Source organism: Bos mutus, chromosome 25 (assembly GCF_027580195.1).
Source record: "Bos mutus isolate GX-2022 chromosome 25, NWIPB_WYAK_1.1, whole genome shotgun sequence".
NCBI lineage: Eukaryota > Metazoa > Chordata > Mammalia > Artiodactyla > Bovidae > Bos > Bos mutus.
The window spans coordinates 28532207-28559068 of record NC_091641.1 but is presented as its reverse complement, the minus strand read 5'-3'; the positions used below and the strand labels follow the sequence as shown (position 1 = coordinate 28559068).

At 39.6% G+C, this 26862-nt stretch overlaps 1 protein-coding gene across 5 annotated transcripts in view; it reads right to left on the bottom strand.

The window, feature by feature from the left end:
- The window catches only part of PARN (poly(A)-specific ribonuclease), a 179399-nt gene that overhangs the window by 100814 nt on the left and 51723 nt on the right, over nt 1-26862 (bottom strand). For all 5 annotated transcript variants that reach the window (XM_005906343.2, XM_070362222.1, XM_070362220.1 and 2 more), the window contains 3 exons: nt 19339-19394; nt 18277-18363; nt 15542-15616 (listed from right to left, as the gene is read on the bottom strand). In XM_005906343.2, coding sequence (XP_005906405.1) covers nt 15542-15616; nt 18277-18363; nt 19339-19394 — 218 coding nt within the window. The remainder of the gene's footprint in view (nt 1-15541; nt 15617-18276; nt 18364-19338; nt 19395-26862) is intronic.

Below are 26862 nucleotides of genomic sequence, written 5' to 3'. Positions count from 1 at the left end.
AATGAGGAATAAAAGACACTCCTACTAGTAGGAGAGTGTAATATAAAGCCTTATAATTAAACACTTATTTTAAGCCATGCTTGCTTTTTATAATCAAGCAACCTGAAACACACTAGTAAATATCTAGATATGTTGATATTGAGGTGTATAAATTAAGGTAAAACCCTGGTCTGAAGTGCCAGGGTCACCACCACCATCAATTACAAATTACTTAACACTCCAATGGTCTAATATTTTCTGGCATTTTTGCTGAACATAATGAAGTGACATTCATCCTGCTACAAAAGTGATGTTTGGGATTCTTTCCAGGATAAACAAGAAAGGACAGGTTGTAAAAATACTCAACAGTGGAAATATGATCAACAAATAACACAAATCAAAAATGCTTCATACTTATCTTCCCGGAATAGCAGATTTATACCAAAAAGTTGAAGAAGGAAAATGCAGAGGAACTAATTCCATAAATTTCATGATCAGGAAAAAGTACCATAAAATAACTACAGTCAACCACATGCTAGACATTTAAGAATTTTAGAAGCAAGAAGTTTCCTTTTGCTGTCTTCTTGCACATATGAAAATGAAAGAAGTATGCCTTTATTATTAAATTTTAATATACAGGTAATACCTGTCCTACAGAAAAATCAGAAAACAGGAAAAAAAAAAAAAACAACACACACACAAGAAAGTGAAATTTACCTGTAGTTTCACCATCCCATAAGATTTCACTGGCAACATCTTTCATCCCCTTCATGGGTCACAGCCTTCCAAGACAAATGTGTCATAGTGAAGACTTCTGACAAAACGTTTCCTTCTCCTCCTCCAACGGAGGAGGAAATGGCAAATCACTCTAGTATTCTTACCTGGAGAACCCCATGAACAGTATGAAAAGGCAAAAAGATATGACACCAGATGAGACCCCCAGGATGGAACATTTCCAACATGTTACTGGGGAAGAGCAAAGGGCAATTAATAATAGCTCCAGAAAGAATGAAGTGGCTGGGCCAAAATGGAAACAACACTAAGTTGTGGATGTGCCTGGTGTTGAAAGTAAAATCTGATGCCTTAGGGAACAATGCTGCATGGGAACCTGGAATGTTAGGTCCATGAATCAAGGTAAATTGGACGTGGTCAAGCAGGAGATGGCAAGATTGAATATCAACACCTTAGGAATCAGTGAACTAAAATGGACAGGAATGGGTGGATTTAATTCAGCTGACCATGATATGTACCACTGTGGGCAAGACTCCCTTAGGAGAAACGGAGTAGCCCTTATAGTTAACAAGAGAGTCCAAAATGCAGTGCTTGAGTGTGATCTCAAAAATGAAAGAATGATCTTGGTTTGCTTCCAAGGCAAACCATTTGACATGACAGTAATACAAGTCTATGCCCCAACCACTGATGCCAAAGAAACTGAAGCTGACTGGTTCTATGAAGACCTACAACACCGTTTAGAACTAACATCAAAAAAAAAAAGATGTTATTTTCATCACAGGGGACTGAAATGCAAAAGTAGGAAGTCAAGCGATACCTGGAGTAACCGGCAAGTTCAGCCTTAGAGTAAAAAATGAAGCAGGACAAAGGCCAACAGAGTTTTGTCAAGAGAACACACTGGTCATAGCAAACACCCTTTTCCAACAACCCATGAGACAACTCTACACATGGACATCACCAAATGGTCAATATCGAAATCAGACTGATTATGTTCTTTGCGGCTAAAAATGGAGAAGCTGTATGCAGTCAGTTAAAAAAAAAAAAAACCTAGAATTGACTGTGGTTCAGATTACGAACTCCTTATTGCAAAATTCAGACTTAAATTGAAGAGAATAGGAAAAACTATAAGGCCATTCAGAAATTACCTAAATCAAATCCCTTATGATTATATAGTAGAGGTGATGAATAGATTCAAGGGATTAGATCTAGTAGACACAGTGCTTGAAGAACTATGGACAGAGGTTCAAAATACTGTACAGGAGGCAGTGACCAAAATCATCTCAAAGAAAAAGAAATGCAAGAAGGTAAAGTGGTTGCCTGAGGAGGCTTTATAAATAGCTGAGGAAAGAAGCAAAGCGAAAGGCAAAGGAGAAAGAGAAAGATATGCCCAACTGAATGAAGACTTTCAAAGAACAGCAAGGAGAGATAAGAAGGCATTCTTAAATGAATGATGCAACGAAATAGAGGAAAACGATACAGTGAGAAAGACTAGAGATCTCCTCAAGAAAATTAGAGCAATCAAAGCAACATTTCATGCAAGGATGAGCACAACAAAGGACAGAAACGATAAGAACCTAACAGAAGCAGAAGATGCTAAGAAGAGGTGGCAAGAACTGTATAAAAAAGGCCTTAATGACCTGGAAGGCCACAATGGTGTGGTCACTCACCTAGAGCCAGACATCCTGGAGTGTGAAGTCAAGATGGCCTTAGAAAGCATTGCTACCAACAAAGCTAGTGGAGTTGATGGAATTCCAGCTGAGCTATTTAAAATCCTAAAAGAAGATGCTGTAAAGTGCTGCATTCAATATGTCAGCAAATTTGGAAAACTCATCAGTGGACAAAGGCCTGGAAAAGGTCTGTTTTCATTCCAATCCCAAAGAAGGGCAATGCCAAAGAATTTTCCAGCTATCATACAACTGCACTCATTTCACATGCTAGCAAGGTTATGCTCAAAATCCTTCAAGCTAGGCTTCAGCAGTATGTGAACCAATAAGTTTTGGATGTACAAGCTGGGTTTAGAAAAGGCAGAAGAACTAAAGATCAAATAGCCAACATTCATTGGATCATAGAGAAAGCAAGGGAATTCCAAAAAAACATCTACTTCTGCTTCACTGACTACACTAAAGCCTTTCACTGTGTGGATCACAGCAAACTGTGGAAAATTCTTAAAAAAGATGGGGAGTACCAGACCACCTTACCTGTCTCCTGAGAAACCTGTATGCAGGTTAAGAAGTAACAGTTGGAACCAGACATGGAACAACTGAACAATTCAAAATTGGGAAAGGAGTATGACAAGGCTATATATTGTCACCTTGCTTATTTAACTTATATGCAGAGTACATCGTGAAATGCTGGGCTGGATGAATCACAAGCTGGAATCAAGGTTGCTGGGAGAAATACCAACAACCTCAGATATGCAAATGATACCACTCTAATGGCAGATAATGAAGAGGAACTAAAAAGCCTCTTGATGAGAGTGAAAGAGGAGACTGAAAAAGCTAGCTTGAAACCAACACTCAGAAAACTAAGATCATGGCATTTGGTCCCATCATAGCATGGCTAACAGAAGGGGAAAAAGTAGAAACAGTGAGAGATTTTATCTTCTTGGGCTCCAAAATCACTGCAAATGGTGAATGCAGCCTTGAAATTAAGATGCTTGCTCCTTGAAAGGAAAGCTATGACAAACCTATACAGCATATTAAAAAGCAGAGACATCACTTTGCTTGTCAAGGTCCATCTAGTCAAAGCTATGGTTTTTCCAGTGGTCATATGCTGATGTGAGAGTTGGACCATAAAGAAGGCTGAGTGCTGAAGAATTGACACTTTCAATCTGTGGTGCTGGAGAACACTCTTGAGAGTCCCTTGGACTGCAAGGAGATCAAATCAGTTAATCCTAAAGGAAATCAATGCTAAATATTGACTGAAAAGACTGTTGCTGAAGCTCTAACACTTTGGCTACCTGCTGCAAAGAGCCTACTCATTGGAAAAGACCCTGATGCTGGGAACGACTGAAGGCAAAAGGAGAAGGGAGCAGCAGAGGATAAGATGGCTAGACAGCATGACCAACTCAATGGACATGAATTTGAGAAAACTCCGGGAGACACAGAGGACAAAGGAGCCTGTTTGTTCTCTGGGACAGACGCAATGGAACCTGCTTTATAACTTCTTCTGTGTAACCCTGAAAAGAATGTTGATAAACACAAGAACCACAAGACACAAAATTACATTCAAAGATGCACAAAATCATCTGAGTAAAGGAAAAGATACGTATACCTCACTGGAGACTGAATATGTCAAAATAAAGACATCAATGGAATTAATTTGTTAAAATAGCAGTGAAAAATCCAAGTGGACTTTTTGAGTGACCCTACCAGAACAATTCTAATCTCAATCTGAAAAATAAGTAAAAGCTTATTTCGAAATAGGAGTAAAGAGTCCTAAAACCGTATAAATGTCCAGCACAGAACTGGTTAAATAAATGATGATATATTCATGATGAAATGTTCAACTAAACACAAAAAAATATAAAGAGTTTATTACATAGACATGAAGCACTGTTAAAAGAACACAGTAAAACAATACACAAAGCATAAAATACTATAAGATGAATACATACTTAAATATACACAATTCAAAAGTACATCTCAAATGCTACTGCATTATCTGTTAATAATGAGAGGGATGCTATACAAATTCTTAATTTTTTGGTACTTTAAAACTTTTCTATTAACAAAAATTATCACTGTTCAATAAGAGGAAAAAATGACTTTTTTTAGATTTTTTTCTTTAAGATCATCATTACGATTTCACGTCTTCAGAATTTCTTTTAAGAAAATAATCAGAGATAAAGGCAAAGATGCTCATTAAAGAAGCTATTTAAAAATAGTAAAAATGTGGATATAACTTATATAATCCAGAAGGGATTCCAGTTAAATAAGTTATATATATCTATACAATGAAATATAGTGCATCCATTAAAAGGAAACTTGTAGAAAAATGTGTAATGGCATGGGAAGTGCTTGTGAAATAATGTTAAATAAAAAAGCAGGCCTAAAAACCATTTAGGGCTTCCTTGGAGGCTCAGTGGTAAAAATTCCACCTGCCAATGGCCGGAGACATGGGCTCTCAAGAAGATCCCATCCCACATGCCTCGGAACAACTAAGCCTGTGCGCCACAACTACCGATCCTGTGCTCTGGAGTCCTCGAGCCGCAACTGCTGAAGCCTGAGCTCCCTGGAGCTGGTGCTCTGCAACGAGAGAAGCCACCACAACGGGAAGCCACGCACCACAACTCGAGAGTAGCCTTGCGACCTCAGCTAGAGAAAAGTCCGTGCAGCAAGGAAGACTCAGCACAGCCAAAAGTCTAAAATAAATATATGATTGTTTTTAAAAAACGCATTTAAAGTCAGGTCTCTAGTATTAAAAACATTATAAAAATACTCACCCAGACAGAGTACAACAACTGACAGGAAACACTAACCAAAATACTGCTAGCATTCATATCTCGATGGTGAGACCATGGTTGAACTGTTTTTGCCTTTATATTTTCAGATATTTCTCACATTTTCTATAGTGAGTTTGATTTACTTCTAAAATTGGAAGCAGGAGAGCAAAACAAAAGCAATATTTTAACAAATGACATGACAACTAAATTTGATGGGTTTCCTGAATATTCGGCCAGTGCATCACAAAGCAAAGTCTTCGAACCAGATATAACATGGCCCCTTAAACACAAAGGTCGAACCCAGTTCCTTGAACAGAAGATAAAGATCCAGCCTCTGAGGCATAAGCACTGCGTTTCTCCTGGTGACATTCTCACTCCCACAGGACTCACTTCCTCACTGCTTGCTTTAACACTGGTAATTCTATTAAGAACTTGGGAAGCCTTATCTGGCAGTCAGGAAACTTTCCGCCCTATTCTTACACCAGCTAATGCCTTAATTAGGAAGAGTCCAAGTTACCGTCACACTCTTAAATAAATCTGACTGATACAGATTTCACAGCAGAGGTGCATAAGACCGCTAACTCTCAAGATTAAACACATAAGGGAATTAGGCAAACAAGAAGGTTCCTAATAAATATTATCAAAAATTTCCACAGTGCCTTTTGTGGATTAAGTGATTTACAGGGGGAATAAAAAGAGTCAGTTGCTCTTACAAGTTTTCAAAGGAGAAGATATCAAAACATAACATATAGACATGCATGCTTTTTTTTTAATTTTAAGATTTTGGCCACAGTCCCTAGACATGCATGCTTCATACTAATAATGATTTCCCTTTACCAAACTGAAGTACTCAATAAGCCACTACTATTAAAAAAAAAAATCTTGTCCTGTATAAAAACAAATATAAAGACTTCCCTGGAAGTGGTTAGGACTCCCCACTTCCACTGCAGGAAGCATGGGTTCAATCCCTGGTCAGGGGACTAAGATCCCACATGTTGCGTGGTGTGGTCAAAAAACAAAACAGAACACTGCTTTCAGGATCCAGCACTTACGGCATAAAAATCATGTATAATTTTAACCAAAAGTTGTCATCTATCCTCTCCCTCGGAACAAGCTGATTTAAAAGGATTTTTATTTTAAAAAGGCATGTTGTAGTTGAACTCATTTATTTATTGCCATAATTTATAATTCAAGATAACTGTTGAACCCACATACCATTTAAGATTAGGAAAATTACCAAGAAAGGAAAAATATCACTTATTTTTTGGTTCTTGACTGTTCTGTGCATTTCTTGAGAAGAATAAATATACAGAAACACACTAGCCAACTATGAAAAGCACCACAGAGAGAAGCAAAAACACCAATCATTTGTCAGGATATTGTCTATCAGTATATGCGTGGTATTTAAAAGGAACTAAACTTTTTATTTTGGGGGGCTTCAAAATCACTGCAGACGGTGCCTGCAGCCATGAAATAAAAAGACACTTACTCCTTGGAAGAAAAGTTATGACAACCTAGACAGCATACTAAAAAGCAGACACATTACTTCGCCAACAAAGGTCTGTCTAGTCAAGGCTATGGTTTTTCCAGTAGTCATGTATGGATGTGAGAGTTGGACTATAAAGAAAGCTGAGCGCCAAAGAGTTGATGTTTCTGAACTATGGTGTTGGAGAAGACTCTTGAGAGTCCCTTGGACTGTAACGAGATCCAACCAGTCAATCCTAAAAGAAATCAGTACTGAATGTTCACTGGAAGGACTGATGTTGAAGCCGAAACTCCAATACTTTGGCTACCTGATACGAAGAGCTGACTCATTTGAAAAGACTCTGATGCTGGGAAAGATTGAAGGCAAGAGGAGAAGGGGACGACAAAGGATGAGATGGTTGGATGGCATCACCGACTCAATGGACATGAGTTTGAGTAAATTCCGGGAGTTGGTGATGGACAGGGAGGGCTGGCGTGCTGCAGTCCATGGGGTTGCAAAGAGTCAGACACGACTGAGCAACTGAACTGAACTGAAACTTTTTAACTGATTAGAGGAAGTAAGTGACAGGTTGTTACTGCACTAACATTAGATTCTCTTAAAATGTTATTAAACAAAGAGAAAGACGTAGTTCAAGTATGGCATAGTACAGCAGGAAGTTTTGCATCAAAAGCAGATGCTATAGGGGCAACAAGTGAAAAGCAAAGGTAAAAGCATTCCACCTCCAAGACAGAGGAATAAGCTCCTAACAAGCTGACCTTTCCACTGATGACAACATAAGCTCTGGGGGAAAATGCTAAAAGCAAGTATTTAAGGGCCCTGGGACAGAAATAGAGAGATACTGGAGGGGAGTCAAAACTTGAAGGAAGCAAACTAGCATAGAGTGAATTTCCTGGGTTTTTGTGTTTTTTTTTTTTTTTTAATGTGACTTTGCCCTAAAGGGAATCTGTAGTAAAAAGGGCAAAGAGGAATTAAAACTCTGATAGAGAAATCCCATGTCTTTCTCATCGGAGGGGTCAGGGGGCTGGGGATTGGGGGAGCAAGGGGTAATCAGTGGCAATATGGAATGACGAAGGAATCCTAGAAAGAGGAACCCAGGGTTTGGGCACCCCAATGTGGGGCTTTCCAGGGGCACTACTGGTAAAGAACCCGCCTGCCAACGAAGGAGACATAAAAAACACAGGTTCAATCCCTTGGTTGGGAAGATCCCCTGGAGGAGGGCACGGCAACCCTCTCCAGTATTCTTGCCTGGAGAATCCCATGGACAGGGGAGGCTGGTGGGCTACAATCCATACCCTCGCCCAGGAGTCAGACATGACTGAAAAGTGCCTGAGCACACACAGCACAACTGGCTGATCCCTGGCCATGCATGTGGCAGAGTGAAAGCAGTCTGAACTGCTAATATCTAAGCTATTTCCCACCACAAGCATGAGAGGCTTTGAAGTTAAGCTAACTGCCTGTTAAAACTAAAACAAAAACAGCAACACACTGAGGAATATAAGTGAATCCAAAGTCACCACAAAAGAATAGTCACACTGTCCAGGAAAACAACCCCAAGTTACTGAATATATGAGGAGTCAGGAAAATGTGACCCAGTCTCAAAAACAAGGTAATCAACAGGTACCAATGCTTAGATGACACAGACATTGGAATTACTAGACAAAGACTTTAAACTAGCTATTCTGAATATGTTCATCAAAGTAAAGGTATATAGGCTCAAAATAAAAAATCTCAACAGAGAAATAGAAAAAGTGAAAAATAAACTGAATGAAAATACAGAACTAAAAAATATATAAAATTAAAAATTCACTGGACAGGCTTAATAGCAGAATGATGATGACTGAGGAAGAGTCAGTGATCTTGTAGGTCAACAGAAATGATCCAATCTAAAGAAGAGAGAAAAAAAGGTAGAAAAGAAATGAACAGAGCATCAGGAAACATAGGAACAAAATCAAAAGGTCTCCTATATATATAGGTAACTGAAGCCCCAAAAGAAGAGGTAAGAGAATACAGAACAGGAAAAATACATTCAAATAATGTCTAAAAACTACCCAAACCTGATAAATGACATAAATCTATAGATTCAAGAAAGCCATGCCTATGTACATCATACTCAAACTCTAAAAAAATCAGTGGTAGAGAGAAAAATCTTTAAAGTAGTCAGAGAAAAACAATTCATTACACAGAGGGCAACAATGATTCAAATGACTGCAACCCTGTCATCAGAAACCATGGGAGCCAGAAGACGGTGGAACATCTTTAAATGCTGAAAGAAAAGCCCAGAATTCTATACCTAGCTAAAATGTTCTACATGAATGAAGGCAAAAAAAGACATTTTCGGATAAAGAAAAACCAAGAGAAATAGTTGCCACCACACCAGCACTATAAGAAATACTAAAGAAGTTCTTCAGGCTGAAGTGAGATGATACCCTAAAGAAACTTGGATCTTCAGGAATGAATGAAGACATTTGAAACGGTAACTATCTGGGAAAATACAAAAGTTCATCCTTTTAATTTCTTAAAATACATATGACTACTTAAAGCAAAACTATAACACCATTCTGTGGGATTTATAATCAGAGCACTTGTAATGATACCTGTGCCAGTCACAGCCAGAAAGACAGTAAGGAATTAGAGTAAATGGACCTATTTAAATGTACTGAATTCTGTGGAATATATATACAAAGGTTTCTACCTATATATAGGTAAGGTTTCCACCCTCTATATAAGAACATGAACTCTAAGAGGACCGTGAAAAGTTATGAATATATGTTGAAATTTCTAAAGCAAATAGGTATATAACACTAAAAAGCCAACAGAAAAATTAAAATGGAATTCTTTTAAATTTTTCAAATAATCCAAAAGAAGACAGGAAAGGGGGAAACAAAGGAATAAAAAACAGAGTGAATAAACAAAAAACAAACTTTAAAATGACAAGCCTAAGCATAGAAATAATTACACTAAACATCAATGGACTAAATACTCCAATAAAAAGTCAGAGTTATCAGAATGGATTTTTTTAAAAAGCAAGACCCAACTATGCACTGTCTGCAAATACAAGAGATTATTTTATGTATACATAGATGGGCTCATAGTAAATGGAAGAAAAAGGATACACCACAAAGGATTTGCCAAACATAAAAAAGACTAACTACATTAATATCAGATTAGACTTAAAAATAACAGTAACACAGAAGATGAAGACAGGCATTTCATAATGACAAATGAATGAATTTACCAGAAATTCAAAACAATTATAACAGCTTCAAAATATATGACATGAAAAATGACAAAATGAAAGGGGCAAAGAGACATTTCCACAATCATCCAAGAGTTTAACACCTTCTCTCAAAAATGGATAGAATTACTAAATAAGACTCAGTAAAGATACAATATCTGAACAACAGTGATATTGATAGACCAAACCTTATCCCGCAGCGTTTACATTCTTTACAAGTGTACACAGTACGTTCAGCAAGACAGGTCATATCTTATGTGAGGCTATAAAGCAAATTTCACTGCATTTAAAAGGATTGAAATCATAGTAAAATTTCTAATCACAACACAATTAAATTATAAAGTAGTGACAATAAGAAATCTAGGAAAATTCAAAGTACTTGGAAATTAAACAACAGCCTTCCCAATAATCCCTGGTTAAAGGAGCCTTTAGAAAACGTGTCTAACTTAACAATAATGCAAACACAAAGTACAGCTGATGGATGTACCTGAAACGGTGCTTTGGGGGAACTTATAGCTTTAAATGCTTGTATTAGAACCAAAAAGAGGTCAAAATCAATGACTGGGACAGGGTCTTAGCTACATACATACTGTTGGCTGGGCGTGAAGCTTTCTGCACTCACACTGGAGAAAGAAGGTCCACCCCAAAGTGAACACTGGGGCAGACTTATGAACTGCTTGAAGGCGGGATGCTGAACATTCCCAGACCTTCTTGGCAAAAGCAGAAAGCCTTACTGGTTCAAGGTGCTCAAGCACATCTGATTGATCACTGGCTGTACTGCTAAGCTACTGGAAGCCAGGCTCAAAAATATTTTAGAAGACAGGGGGAAAAAAAAAGCACATAACTCTACTTCAAGAAACTGGAAAAGAAGAGCAAAGTAAATCCAAAGCAACTTAAAAAAAAAAAAAGAAAGAAAACAACAAAGCAGAAACCAACAAAATAGATGCCAGCAAACAACATAGAAAAATGAAGTCAGCCAAAAGCTGGTTCTTTGAAAAGAGCAACAAAGTCAGGAACCTAGAGTGACTGAGGAAAAACGAGAACACAAATCAATCCCACAGACGAGTACCTCTACAGATTCGGTAAACTTTAAAAGGCTAACAAAAAGCACAGGTAAAGTTTAAAGTTATAAGCAGCCTCTTCAGAAATCCAGTACTAAATAATCACTTCAAAAACCATATCACAGCTCTGATGTTTATCTGTTCAGCACAATCACAAGCTGGGCTTTTAAAAGGATGATTTAACATAAACACACTCATACTAGGGACTGAGTGAAGCTGTAAAACCAGGTACCTACCCATCCCCATAAACTCATTGTGAACAAGCTCGTAAGGCAGCGTATCAGGAATTTCTGTAAATCCCTGAAGGAGGGCTAGCTTTACAAAATAACCACTAGGTTTTTTGACCTAGGGCCTTCATCAATTTTTGTTTTTTAAAATTTCTCTGTAGTATTCATGGTGTGCTCCAACCTCTGACTTTCAAAACAAATGAAAAGCTAATTTTCCTCAAGCTATTTCTATAACAATTATACGCAGAGGGATAATGCCTTATAATGTATTTAAGGAGTTTCCCTCGTAGCTCACACTATAAAGAATCTGCCTGCACTGCAGGAGAAACGGGTTCGATCCCCGGGTCAGGAAGATCCCCTTGGAGAAGGGAATTGCTACCCACTCCAGTATTCTTGCCTGGAGAATTCCATGGACAGAGGAGCCTAAGGACACATAAGACAATGTCTAAATATTGAGAGTAAGACTAGGAAGAGCCAGTACATTTGAAATATTGTTGAGCTCTTTCCCCCATTTAACAAGACTGCATTAGGTATATAAAAATCCTAAATATGTCTGAGTTATTCAGATGTGACCATTACAGGTGATTTCTTATTCAATGACTCTGAGAAAAATTCTCAAACGATGAAGCTAAGTGATCTCCTCCATGGCATCAAGTCCCACGCTGCCCACAGGCTGTCTTCCCAGACAGAGGGGAAGAATGTGAAGAAACAAAAAGCAACAGGAATCAAACTAAATGACACTCAGGAGAAGAGTTTTAATCATTTTGATAGACCTGAGAAAGAGCTGTCATAGTCATGAAAATGCTCTGAAGAAATCTTGATTAGACTCAGTATGATGAAGAAAAAAAAAAAAAAAAAGACAGGTGTCAGTAAAAAAGCAACTCCTTAAATGTAAATCAAAAATAGTTTGTAACTGAGCCAAAGAAGCCATTATGAGCTGCTATATAAACAGGCATTTAATGATTTTTCCAATGTTACGTTATTGATCTAACAGGCCCTGTGTTTCCGCTGAAATGAATAAGTAATTTGTTTAAGATAACATTAACAGGATTTGCAGCATATTAAATACCTTGGGTCTTGCTCATCGGTAAAATCACCAGGATAGAAAACAAATTCTATACTGTCTTTCAGTGAAACATTTGCATCGCTTCAGAAATCACAGCACAAGGCCTGAGACACGAGATACACCCAGCAAGTGCAAAAAGGCATTTCTAAGTCATGACACCTTGAATGGCATTTATTCAGCTCAACAACTACGTAACATACACTTCTAACATCAGACACTACAACTCGAAGCCCTGAAAACACAATGGCAAACAAGAGATAAGGTCCCTGCTCTCAGAGAGTCTGCAGTCCATCTGGGAAGACCGCCACGGAAGCAAGGTATGCTAAGAAAGGGTACCAGGCTCCGTACAGGGAACGGGGTCCAAACCGCTGTAAAGGGAGCCTGGAGACACGTTTGTCGAGGCTGAGCTGAGGATGGAGGTAGGACAGAGCCAGGCTTCTGGAGGGAGAGGATGGTTGAGTACAAGACGGCTCCTGGCCAAGAAAACTGCAGTCACAGGCACAGTACGTGCAAATGGCCAGGTATTTACGTTGAGTTGTCTTTTCTGTCAGAAGAGAGACTATGGTGGAATATTAGACTTGCTTAGTAAAGCCGCATGTGTCAAAAGACAAGTCACAGGACTTTCCTGGTGGTCCAGTGGTTAAGAATCCGCCTTCCAAAGGAGGAACGCAGGTGTGATCCCTGGCTGGGCAGCTAAGTCCACGTGCCACAACTACTAAGCCCTCAGGCTCTAAAGCCCGTGCTCTGCAACAAGAGAAGCCACTGCAAGGAGTGAGCACACTGCAACTACAGAACAGTCCCAGTGCGCCAAAACTAGAGAGTGCCCACAGGCCGCAACAAAGATCCCCAAATAAAAATAACCATCATAATAAAATAAATAAAAAATAAAGAAGAGAAGGAATTAAAAAAAAAGTCACCTAACTTCTTAACCTAGGAGGAAAAAAGGTAAAAAGTCACAATTTCATCTTGGCCAATTCCCGACATGGCCCATTCACATGCCAGGCATGAGAAGGCAATCAGTGGTGAATGTGTTTGTGTCCAGTCACTCAGTCGTGTCTGACTCTTTGCAACACTATGGACTGCAGCCCACTAGGCTCCTCTGTCCATGGAATTCTCCAGGCAGGAATACTGGAGTGGGTAGCCATTCCCTTTTCCAGGGGATCTTCCTGACCCAGGGATTAAACCCAGGTCTCCTGCATTGCAGGCAGAGTCTTCATCATCTGGGCCACCAGGGAAGCCCCCAGTGGTGAATAAGACGGGCAATGAACAAATCAGAGGACTTCTGTGGCTATGTGATTCTGAAATCTAGCTTCCTGATTTCAGCTATCACTGAATAAAATATTGAGCTTAAAAGCTACTGTACTATTGAAAGATGCAAAAATAAGTAAGGGAATAATCATTACGGGACATCAAATACAGTATAACAGGAACGTTAAAAGAGGCTTTGACACCTCTTACCCATAAACAAGGAATTATGCTTGCATTTTCAAGTAAATACTACTCACTAGTGTCTTACAGATTCCAGATTTACACACACTTATGTTTACTGTTCACAGCAATGGAGGCCAAGCAGTATCATGATAATTACTACCAACTGTCAGGCACTGCTGGTGGAGTGCCAGGCTCTTTGCTGGGAACTTAAAATCTGTGATCTTGGGGCTTACCTGGTGGTCCAGGGGCTAAGACTCCGAGCTCCCAATGCAGGGGCTGGGGAGCCGCTGATTGGATAACTACATCCCACAAGCTGCAAAGAGTCACACGCTGCAACTAAAGATCCTGCATGCCACACCAAAATCAAAGATCCCGAGTGCCACAACTGAGACCCAGAGCAGCCGAATTAAATAGATAATGTGTGATATCATCTTACAAAGTAACTATCATCATCTCCATCTCTCAAGTGAGGAGCCTGTGGCTTAGAATTTATGTGACATGCCTCGAGGTGCGTGGCTGACAGGTGGCAGAGGCAGGCTAGTTCCCATGTCAGTGTGACTTTAAAGCCTGTGCATCCCCTTCGCTCCCATTGCATGGCCTAATTCCTTGAAGTCTCACAACCATCTTAATCTCAGGGTCCTTGCCCCACACTTGAAGTCATCCTTAGCTTTCTAATAACCCATTCCCTTCGGATTCCATGTAAACTGTCTTTCTAAGGATTGTGGGGAGATGGGTCACAAATAAGCAAATATGAGAACATGTAACTATTAATAGCAATATAATTCACACCTTGTATCCAGTACTGTTCCTGGTGTCATAAGCTCCTGCAGTGCCTTTCATATGGAAATCTACTTCAAAATAACCACCATAAAAGTTCAAAGCAATGCCAGCTTTGTATACATAATCATCTCATGTAATCCTCACAACAATCCTAGAAAATCCGTAACATCGTCCTCAGTTTATAAAGATAAGCAGCAGCTTATTAAAGAACCTGCCCAAGGTCACACTATAGGTAGTGCAGCAATATGACTCCAGAGCCTAAACTTTCCATTTCTATAACGGCATATATTCCTGTGATGGTTATATACTTTTTTTTTAAATACCAAAAAGTATTTGACCTGAATTTGTGTATTTGTAGAAATTTTCATATAGAACTGCTTATATTCTACTCATGCATCAGTCAGAATTGTATACTTTTAGCCTGTGGCACTTCATTTAATAAGAAGAAAATGTTAATCAGCATACTTAACATTTTCATACATTTTTATTATTTGCACCAGGGAACTTGAAATCTATGTGAAGAAGTAGCTGAACAATACATATTTTCTTCAATAGCTTTGCATCCTAAGAAAATAGGATGTTTTGTGATGGTTAAAATCAAAATTATTTAGGGTCCAACAATAAGAGAGTTGGTATTGACTTTTTTACAATCCTAATTTAGAAGCAACTAGAGTATCTTTCAGTTTATTTGCTGTAAAAACAAGTATTTGATACCAGTTTAATGAAATAAGTGAATCACAAAAAGTTATAAAATAAATGGGAAAAGTATAGAGGCAAACAGGTCAATATAGGAATCACCATCTGGTATTCCCCATTCCTCTCAACTTGCTACTTCTTTCAAAGTAAACATACAAATCATTTTGGAAAAAGGGCTATAGGAAGGGAACAGAAAAATGAAAAATATATGATAAAGTATATCTAAAGAATCTATACATTTGTCTTATTTTTTCATCTACATGCGATACTTACTAATTACTTCCTTTATTTTAGAGACAAGCTCAAAACAAACCAGGCAGCAGTGCTTGTGAATCAGCGGACTGAACAGCACAGCATCTAGACTGGTGAGTGGGCAAGCTCCCCCTTTTAACCAACACACTTACCAATCGGCACTTGTTCAGGTTGGCTGAGAGAAACAAATGCTGATGTGTCATCAATCCAAGATATCTGAATGTTACCTGAAGTCGTGAATTAAAAGCAAAGCCAGCATTTAGCCATTTAGGTAGCTACCAGATTCCATTTATATATCTGATCTGTTTCAGAACATCCATCAATTTAAAGAGAGATGAGGTGTTAGTTTAAAAGATGATCAAAATCTCAGCACTACAGAGAAATAAAACTTAAATCTATCATAGTAGCTACTACAGTTGAAACTTCAAGAAAGCAGATAAACCAGGAAAACCAGAAGAATCTTCTAAAGTTTGTTTTAAAAACAAACAAAAAAAGATCCTTCTGGATTAAATCCTGAGGCAGTTTATCATTCAACCCAATCTCCTGCCAGGGTTAGAGACTTTTTCTCAATCAAGATCATTAGTAGGGAGTTCCCTGGTGGTCTAGTCGTTAGGATTCGGCACTCTCACTGCTGGGGTCAGGACTGAAAATAAACAAACAAACGAAAACTAATGCAAGACTTAAATAAATGAAGGACTATGCCAGGCTCACGAACTAAAGGACTAAAAGTCCATGAACCTGGTATATTTTCAAAAAGATCACAGTAAAAACCAGAGAACATGTGTGTAAGAAATAAGAAAAAGTCAATGCTGATCTCAAGGCCAGGGAAAGAACTCAAATAACGAAAAACAGGTAGGGGATAAAGGACGAGAAGAAGGGGTCAGAGAGAGGAGACCAAGACAGACCAATACAGAAAAGAAAAACACGGAGGGACAGAGAGCAGTATAGTGGCACAAAATGACTTTCACACACAGAGACAAGTCCTCTGCAAAGGCGAAACGCAAACAGAACGGAATGCAGGAGAGCGGACAGAGGTGGGAGAGGAGCAGAGGGCCAGGAGCTGGAGAAAACCAGGGGCAAGCAGAGATCTACACACTACCCTCTTCCTGAAAAAACACAGAAGACTGGAATTTTTTTTAAATGGCTAAACATCAGCAAAACTTAGTGATGAAAAAATGTATTATCTATTAAAATTTTTGAAGGCTTTGGAATACTTGAAAATTGCTTTGAGTCTCCTTCACAGGAAAGAACTTTCACTTCCTGCTGCACCTTGGGGTGCCAGGACTTTCTCAATTACAGAAGTCACTACCATTACTTTCTTAGCTCTCTACCCTGTATGTTTTTTTTAGACAAATAGTATTTGGGGGCTTCCCAGGTGGCTCAGGAAAAGAATCCACCTACTAGTGCAGGAGATGTGGATCCCCTGGAGGAGGAAATGGCAACCCACTCCAGTATTCTTGCCTGGGAAATCCCAGGGACAGAGGAGCCTGGTGGGCCACAGTCCATGGGGTTGCAAAGAGCTGCACATGACTTAGTGACTCAACAACAATATTTAACGTTTCTCAAGTAGTTACTCTAGGCCACATACTATTCTGAATGCATTCCATGGATCAGCTCATTTGATCATCCTGACAAGCCCATTAAAGAGGCAGCAGCATCACCATCATCATCTCCAAGGAGGAAACACAGAGAGGTTACCTGTTCAATATCACACAGCTAACCTTTCTTTAATTAAAATGAAAAATATTCTACTCAGAGAATCCTGCTGAATTTAGCCAATTAAAGTTTAAGTAAACAGGGGTAAGAGCAACACAAGATGGGAAACAACATCCAAAGCTTACCAAAGGAATGTACTGTGAAATCTAACTGCATTTAAATTAAAAAGCAGGGCTAGAATTTCAGAAGTCATTTAGACTATCTACAAAGATTAGGATAACTTGCCAGAAATATACTTGCATACACTTACGTGCCTAAAAATTGAGCAACGTTTTGTACTTGTAAAAGCTAATATATGTTTATTTTAAGAAATACTGAAAAGCACAAAGAGGAAGAAAAAAATCCTATCTAAAACATTTAGTGATAAGAGCACGGTGTATCCTTTCAGTTTGATTTCAACAAAAATGATGTTAGTTATATAGGAATTCTACTTTGCATCTGCTTTTTACTCTGAATGCTAAAATATAAACACTTAACAACCTTTTAACAAACTCTTCAACTCTTTATAAAACGGCTACATACTAAGCTGTTGGGGAGACACGTTAACATTCACTAAACATGCCTATTATTGGACATTCAGGTTTTTGCTGCTTCCATTTTAATCACGAATTTCCAGAACAGTTTAAATACTTTATTTGTTAAAATTAAAAGACACTGCTGAAGACTTACAATCAGAATGGCCTTTATAAACCCTAATCAGAAGACTGTTCAATTTAATCTAATCACCTGACCTGATAAAAAAGGTAACAGAAGAACCTACCTCATACTCAGTCCCCTCAAACACCTGTGTTTGTCTGCTGGACGATATCAAGCAGCAACTGCCTGCCCTTATGGAACAGGTGTTCTCTTTCCATTTTACCTTAACAATGATTCAGCCTAGACTTCCTCCCTATGGATCGTCAGTGAGGGGCTAGAACCCTACCCTAACCCTAACCCTATTTCCATGGATATAGATGAGTAACAGTGCTCTACTGTGGGATGCTACCAAAAAGTCCTCAGATCATATTGGCATAAGAAAGCAGCATACCAAGCTCCAAAAACTCTCTGAGATGAAAACTTTGCATAGTAATCCTCTTTTATGTCCAAGCTAAAGCCATCTATATACTCTGACCACCTAGACTGTAAGAGGAGCAGGACCCTAAAAGGACATCTATACTTATGCTTGACTTACCAAAGGCACTGAAAAGCTGGTAAAGGTCGCTGGTTTTCCATTCTTTGGGGAATGTCACGTGGAGGACGTGATCACGTTTAGGCTGCACTACAAAACAAATTTTTGATGAAAGGTTGATGGCTGAAAAGTGGACAGCTGACCAGTGGTTCGTCAATGAAACTGAGCCCAGGCTAACTTGGAGAATCATTATGAAAGCCTTGCGATTACTAAATGAGCCCTAATGTCCATGTTTATCTAACTTAAACAAAAAAAAAATGCACTGTCCAAACTGAATGGACTGTTTGAACAGACGCAGTCCTGAGTCACAATCTTGTTTTCTAATCCCACACCCACCACTTGACTGTGCAACTCAGAGCAAGAGACCTAACCACTCATGGTTATAAACTGGGGATGACGAGACTCAGCTCACAGAATTGTTGCAAGGATGACAGGTTTGAGCATTAAAACTAATAGGAAGTGCAACACAGTATGTCCTCAAACTTCTACTGCAGTGTTTATTATCATTTTGTATAAAGTATAATTCCTCTGTTTCTATATGCCTATGGCATATATTAAGGCAATTTACCAAGGCTACAAAAACAGCAATGGAAAAGAACAATCGGAAGTAGCAACAACTACCTCTCAAACAGCATGGCTGTCCGAGGTCTTCAAAGAGAAAAAAAAACCTAACCACAAAACTTAAATATATACATACTCAAATACTTGGACAATAGAAAATGTACTGTTATTGTCACGGCTAGTACATCTTGAAATCAATTACATACACAATGTATTTATAGAAAATCATGAACTCAGAGTGCTGAGTGAAAATGAAGTAATGATGAGAAGATATATATATTTTAAAATTCAACTCATGTATAAACTGGAAAATGTAAGTAAAGAGATGGGTTAATCAAGGCCCAAGGGTAACATTAACTTAAGCATACTATTCATATCAACCGCAAAATCACTGGCTATTTTTAAGTGAATAAAGCTCTTTCTTCAGTAATTCTGTTCCTGTTATCCTTTCCAGACCACACACTTAAATGTGCAGATGCAATGAGAAAATAAAAATTCACTTACAGTCTGGTCCTTCCAAGTTTAGATAGGGGATATCCATGACTCTCATAAGAAACAACCTACCAAAAGAAAAGGAAAATGGATAATGGACTAACTTCTATTTAAAAAAAAAAAAGCAACTGATATAAACATCTAGAAAATTCTTTCATAGAAGCTCCTTAATTATATTACCTTATGTCTAAAATCATTTTGAAGAGTCTTAAGATCCACTTCACGTCTTTCTCTAGAGCTAAATATTAGTCAGACACGACTGAGCACACTTCTTGAGTCTAAAGTATTTATTATAAATAGAAAACAAAAACTGGTATCCCCAACACATACAACAGTGGCACTCAGGAGTTACTCAATAAATATTAGCTAAATGGATAAAATTAGTCATCAAAGAGTCAAAACGAAGTCCTCTGCTGAACTGCCCTGTTAGTCCAGAGAAACTGAGAGAAAACGAGTCCTACAGCGTGCCGACCATCTTAACCCCCTTGAACAACTGTCCCCACAAATCGTAAAAGGTATCCCTACGGACCGGTGTTTTGTGAGCTAGGAATGTGTCACCAGTTTCTTTTCTTCTTTTTTTAAACTGAAATGCCATCATTGGATGAGTCCTAATTTTACTGGGTGAACTTTCATTACTCCCATCTAAAACATATTAAAAGCATGAAGTAAAATAATCCTTGGTAAAAACAAACAAACAAAAAACCTATCACACTGATAGAAACCATAGCAGTCATTTATGTCTACTTTTAAAATGGATACAAAGGCACTTTTTAAAAGAGTGCTTCTAAATTACAGCTCTCCATAATGCCATTCAATTTGCTTTTATTTGCGAGATTGTGGGCAAAATATCAGGCATTCTGTTGTCTGTAAGATGATTTTAATGAGTTTTATTTAGATAACGGCATATTGTGCATTTCTGGTAGGGACTGCATTATACAGCAAATTAAAAAGGCAATCCAATTGCCCAACAAGCAATTAGTTTGGCTTCACTGACCTGCAATTAAGGCACATTATTACCAGGCATTCAAAAGCCAGGCAGGGCATGATCCAGTTTACAAATGGAACCATCAGCATGAATACTACTGTTCTGTGAACGCCAGAAAAAACAAAGTCCTGGTACTCTGCGGTTTGAGGACTTGTTGCCTAGCCTACAATTTAATAAACCAAATCCTATGGCTAAGAAACCAAATTTATTTTTAGTTCACTAATTTAGGCTCAAGTGTACTATTCTGGATCTGGTAGCTGGTTCACCCAGTTTAATCGATACCGCCTGCAATGCCAGAAAACAATGAGACATATAAAAGCATAGATTCCATTCGAAAGTGGTTGCTATTACTACTGACAACCAGAACCTGATGAGTTAGTCCTGGGTTAGAAGGATCAATATTTTTATGGTTCACATAATTCTCAATTCTCCATTTAGTAAATTGAGAGATGGCTCCCAACTCTAAACCAAAAAAAAAAAAAAAAACCCAAAACAACTTTCAGTAAAAGTTGAAGAAACGTATCAACTACTAAAAAAATAAATTGTGTACCCAAATTTCAACAGAAGAATAAAAACTGAATCAACAAGATGTTCACTGCTATACCTTCAAAGGCATCAGTAATCAAAATCAACCTCCAGATTCAACAACATGTATGGCTGGGTAAATTACAGTTCATCATTCCAACAGAATTAATTTCAAGATAACTTTCAAAAAATTCAAAACATCAGTAACTTGCAGGACAATTTTTAATTTTTAAAAAAAAGCACAAAATTTTATACTATTGTGACAGCTTTGTAAGACACCCAATATCATTAAACCAAAAATAAAAAATACTCCCCACTCCCTGTGCTGAAAAAAAACAGCCAATGGTTTTGGGAAACTGAGTTTTGTTCTTCAAAAATCCTTTTGTGATTATTTTTTAAACTTAAAAAAGAAAACAGAGGCTACCACATCTGAGAGCCTCAGGGATAATAACTAGAGATTTTCTTAGAGAAAGTTCAACTGAAAACACCAGTAGAATCAATCCTGTATATCTTGTGCACTACCCCACCTGCTGTGGGGAGACGAATATAAAGTAAAATCACAAGTTTGAGTGTGCAGCTGCTTTATTTCTTTTAAAAATCTATTGTCCTATAAAGACAAACAAGGATGACATTTAAAAAGCAGACTTCCCCAGTTCTCTTGCCATGTAAATATATATTTTCTTAATTTTAAAGATACATTTTGTCAAGCATTACACTAGCTCTTTGTCCTTTAATATTTCATCTCGCTTATAAGTTGTCATTTCTGTTTAAACTCAGTAAAAATTTATTCTCAGCAGAAACAAAAGATTTTTTTTAAGTTAGTTAATCCTACACTACCTTGTTTGCTTACTCAATACTTTAACTAAATAGAAACCCCTTCCAAATGAATTATATTTATAGCCCTTCTCACTCATCCCTCCACCTTCATGTTTGGGCTTTACAGAGAAGCAAATCACCCCTAACCCTGGAAGAACACGCAAACCAATTCTGTGTGTGACTTGGCTGACTGTACCCCATGCAACTGGGAAACCGATTCTAAAACTGGAGCTGAGCGTCTGTGGAACAGACCCAAAGTCAACTCGCCGAGGGCCTCCCTCTCCTTTTAGGCCAGACGGTTTGCAGGCCACTGCTCTGGAAGCATCCCCGCCTGCCCTTTTGAGGGAAAATTAAAACATTTCATTGCATGCACGCCTCATACTGACTGGCTGTCAGATGGCCTACACTGACACCCTGGGATGATCTGATAAAATACCTCATGTTTGGCTCATCTGACCAAACAGTTTTCATTTTAACGTATGAGAAATGCACTAGGCGAGCAGAAATACTGACAAGCACATGAAAGGATGCTCCTTCCCTGTGAATTGTATTGAAGAACAGTCTCTCCCAGAAGGCTTTTCATCTGTAGATATTGGAAACACACTCGGACCATCGCTTGCAGGAAATGTTATTTTTATTTCAGTGAAGATTCAGGGCGGCTATAATTTGGTAGAGACACACAAGACTGTGTGGGGCCCTGGCCACGTTCCTGCAAGCTTCCTGATGAAACACTATTTTTGCACTTATTCTCTGAAGGACTGACAATGATTCTGTCAAAGACTAAAATTAAAGTTCCCATCTGATACAAGGGCCAATCGTACATTGGGATTCTATCCCAGTACACTACATGACTCATGTTCACATTCTAGATGCTATAAAATAAAGTCTACCCTTTTGGGCATCTGTCAGTTTTTTAATGTTCTATGATGACACTGGCGATGTTGTTTAGCGTGGCTTTCAAACATCCAGACAGATCCAAGGGTGGAGCACACCATACTCTGGGGTCATTCACTCAGCAGACTGGGTGACTTCAGCTCAGCCTCTTAACAAGCTACACAGAATAGGCTGTGGACAATGCCTTTGTGTCCAAAACAGCCACCCAGCTCAGCTGCCCGTATGCTGCATGGTACTCATGGAAAGTCGTCTGCTGACATTCTTTTCTGACCATGGCGGTATGACACTGTGGCCTAGACTATGTTAGAAGGCTTGTAGTCATAGCAGAATTTCATTTCAGACATAAGGCTTCTTAGAAGCCTAGAACCTTGAGCACTTATCAAAATGTGTTTCCCCAGACAGGCATCTTGATAGGAATGCAAATTCCTGGGCCCTACCCACCTAAGTCCTACTGACGCGGAACCTGGGAACTGAAAGTCACTGGGTTCACACAAAAAAAGTATGTTTAAGACTGTGTTAATTTCCACAAATGGTGATTCACTGATCAGCTGGGTAATAATGACTTGTGTCAACTTCTCCAAAAAGGTATTAGTCTCAACGATTTGTTTGCAGTAAGTTATTTTGACTTAAGAGAAACACAAAACTACCACAACAAACGTCAAGGACTACCTCAACATCCAGGCAGTGATAACATAGGCTTCCACCATTCCCTGAAACCAGGAGATCAACTGTGGCAAACAGCTGAGTCCTCTGCAGGAGGTCAACTGGGGGAAACAACTGCTGACCACTGTTTTCCTCATTTTGAAGAAGAAAGTAAAAAAAAGATGGCATAAACTACTCTCTTGGCAACTCACTGGCCAAAGTCCAACCCTTTCTATGACTTGGCAACAAAGCAGCCCCTCTGGCATCACAAGCTTTAGTCACAAATACGGCCCCCAAGGCTGGTACACACACACACACACAGACTCTCCAAATTTGTCAAAATTCTCCGACCTTACCAACAAGCTTCAGACCCAGATTCTGGCAAGCACAAGACACATTTAGCAGCTCAAAAGAGGTACACTAAGGTCCAAGGATATTCTTTGATGACACAAGAGCTTGTCTTGGACTGTGGCTTATCTGAATCATCTGCAGTTGTCCAATGTGAAAATGGATGGCAAACAGTGCTGGTATTAACCTGCTTTATGCAGCTGTGCTCAAGAAAACATAAAGGGCAAAGGTGACATTCAAAAATGCAGACAGGAAGTCCTGAAGGTGACTTAGGAATATTTTGCACAGAGGCGCAAACCTCTGGGAACCAAAAAGATCATTACGGTTCATTAAAATTCCGCATGACCAAGTCTACAATGTAAAGCCAATAACTCTATTCAGAAATGAAAGAAAATATTTCGTTTTGCTCCTGCAGCAGCATGGTTTCCACTGCTGCTAAGTGATGGCAGAAACAGACAGTGGATCAATGACCTGCACTGGGGGCCACTCAAAGAAGCAACTGGCAGGACTTCCCTGGTAGTCCAGTGTCTAAGACTCCGCACTCCCAGTGCAGGGGGGCCCTGGGTTCAATTCCTGGTCAGGGAACTAGATCCCACATGCTGCAACTCATGATCCCACAGGAGTTCACATGCCTCAACTAAGGATCCCGCATGCCGCAATGAAGACCCAGCAAAGCCAAATAAATACATTTAAAAGAAAAAAAAAAAGACAACTGGCAAAAAACCAGTAATACCCAGTACAGGGCAATGGGTGTGCAGCTGACAGAAGGCCAGACACACGGGTTAGGTTGTAAGTGGACCACGATGCTCACCAGACCCGCCACTGAAGACCAGCAACGCCACGCTGCTAACCACTGGTGTTAACGTCTTTTGAAAAATCCTTTATTGAATTTTTTTAAGTTACCAAATTATATAACAGTACAATCTCAATTAATACATGAAATACAGATAGAAAACACATTAGCAGGAAATACACCAAATGACAGTTTTGTTTTATTTTGGCTGGTGGAATTACGAGTGGGTAATTTGTGCTTCAATCAGGATAAGAATATATTACTTTTTAAAAGGACAAGGTTCCTGACTAAAATAAGTGTTTGTTACGGCACACTCAGCCTCCTCTGATCCTTTGGTGTCTGGGGGACAGGCACCAGGTCCTATCACACAGGGAACGAGGAAGCAGCTTTTTCCTGCTCCAGTGGCTCACCCTTGGCCATCATGGGAGCAGAGACAGATTCAGACCCAAAGTTTCCCCATTACTAGTCTTACACTAAAGGCCTCACCTTCTCTCTGCCAGGTACCCCCTCACGTGCATGTGAGCTAAATCACTTCAGTCGTGTCCAACTGTGCAATCCCGCCAGGCTCCTCTGTCTGTGGAATTCTCCAGACAAGAATATTGGAGCGACTTGCCATTTCTTCCTCTGGGGGATCTTCCTGACCCAGGGACTGAACCCACGTCTCGTACCTCTCCTGCACTGGCAGGCGGGCGGGTTCTTTGCCACTGGTGCCACCTGGGAAGCCCGTACCCCCTCACATCGGGCTTTTAACCTGAGCTCCTCCCACAGCCTCACGTGAAACAGTGAGCCTCAGTCCCCGCAGGAGCCTCTAAGGGACAAATGAGGACGCGCGTCCTGAATCACCTCTAGTGCAAGAACTCGAGATGTAAGATCTCAGACATAGGCTTTTGTTGGTATTTTTTGGCAATGCTCTAAGGGCTAATTAAATTATAGCTTCGTGCAATGGGGCAGAGTCCAGATATAAGAAATGAGGTTGCTTTCTGAGAAGAGCTTTGGGTGGACTGAGGAAGGCAACCAGGATGAAGGAGCAGAGAAGGCAGCCACGCTGCTACAGGTCAAAGGACAACCTTTCCACGTCTGCAGTGCAGAAGCAGCTGCTACCCAGGCCTCGGGCCTCGAGGTCACACCCGACCCCACACACCATGATCACCATCAGGAAAACCCTGTGAATCCGCGCATCTTAGGGGTGAGTGAGATAATGAGGTATCTGAATACAAGAGCTTTATTTTCTGTAAGGTCAGATCTGTACACATACACACAGGCCTGAATGATCTAGAAGGATTTCTGATGTTACAGCCTGTCTTCATAAAAAAGGATAGTGCTTACTCTGGTTCTGCCTGAGCAAAAGGAAAACCCTCCAGCCCCCAAACTTTTCATTCTTCCACCTAGAAACTCAGTATTTCATTTAAAGAGTAAACATGTGCATTTGTTCAAGACCACACGTCTCTTCCTAAAAAGCTTTACCTCAAAGAACAGATTTCCAAGCAAAACTGCACTCCTCTTATGCCATTGCAGACCGGAATACGGAGATGGCGAGTACAATCTCATCTCAACACGATTTGAGTGGTGAATTAATTTGCACCTAACTCCAAGTCCCAAGCCTTCCAGAGGAAAACTGAAACCTTTAACGACTGCCAGCTCTACTGTTCTTGCAAATGGTCTTGGTATTTCCTTCAGGGCACAGCAGTAAAAAGTACTTCATGAGAACCGTGTATGCAAGGGCTCATCATTATACATATTTATGCGCCATAAAAAACTAATTTTATCATCCAGGGTAGGAAGCATGCAGACATTGCTCACAAAATAAGCTCGTTTATTTTGCTCACTAAAGCTCTTGTGTAAAATGAGAGGGCAACCACTGGGTAGAGGAGTCACTGCAGCACCAGCTATTTTCATTTCACTCGGGGTGGGGGAGAGGGGTGCACGTGCAATTTCCAGTCCAGTCACTTGATGTCTTGACAAATAGAGCATTACCCGACATTTGTCCCAAAGCCAACTCATTTTCCTTCTCAGAGATGTAACGCAAGAAACAAGCGGGGTGCGGGGAAGAAAGGCAAAAGGAAAGAAAGTCAGCAGCTCATTTAAACAGTCTCCATCAAATGAACCATATCAAATTACATCAAATAAAAGTGTTAAACTAAACATTGTACAAAGGCAACGTCTGCTGGACCTATAAAACAGCAGACTGTAAAATGTCAGAGGAAACTGGTCGCACGTGATCCGGTGGTCCAAGTCAACATCTTTTAGCATCACTGCTCAAGCCAAACACGCAGAGAAAGAAATCTTTCAGTGACACCAGCATTGTCTCGGAGAAGGTAATGGCACCCCACTCCAGTACTCTTGCCTGGAAAATCCTATGGGCAGAGGAGCCTGGTAGGCTGCAGTCCACGGGGTCGCTAAGAGTCGGACATGACTGAGCGACTTCACTTTCACTTTTCACTTGCATGCATTGGAGAAGGAAATGGCAACCCACTCCAGAGTTCTTCCCTGGAGAATCCCAGGGACGGGGGAGCCTGGTGGGCTGCCGTCTATG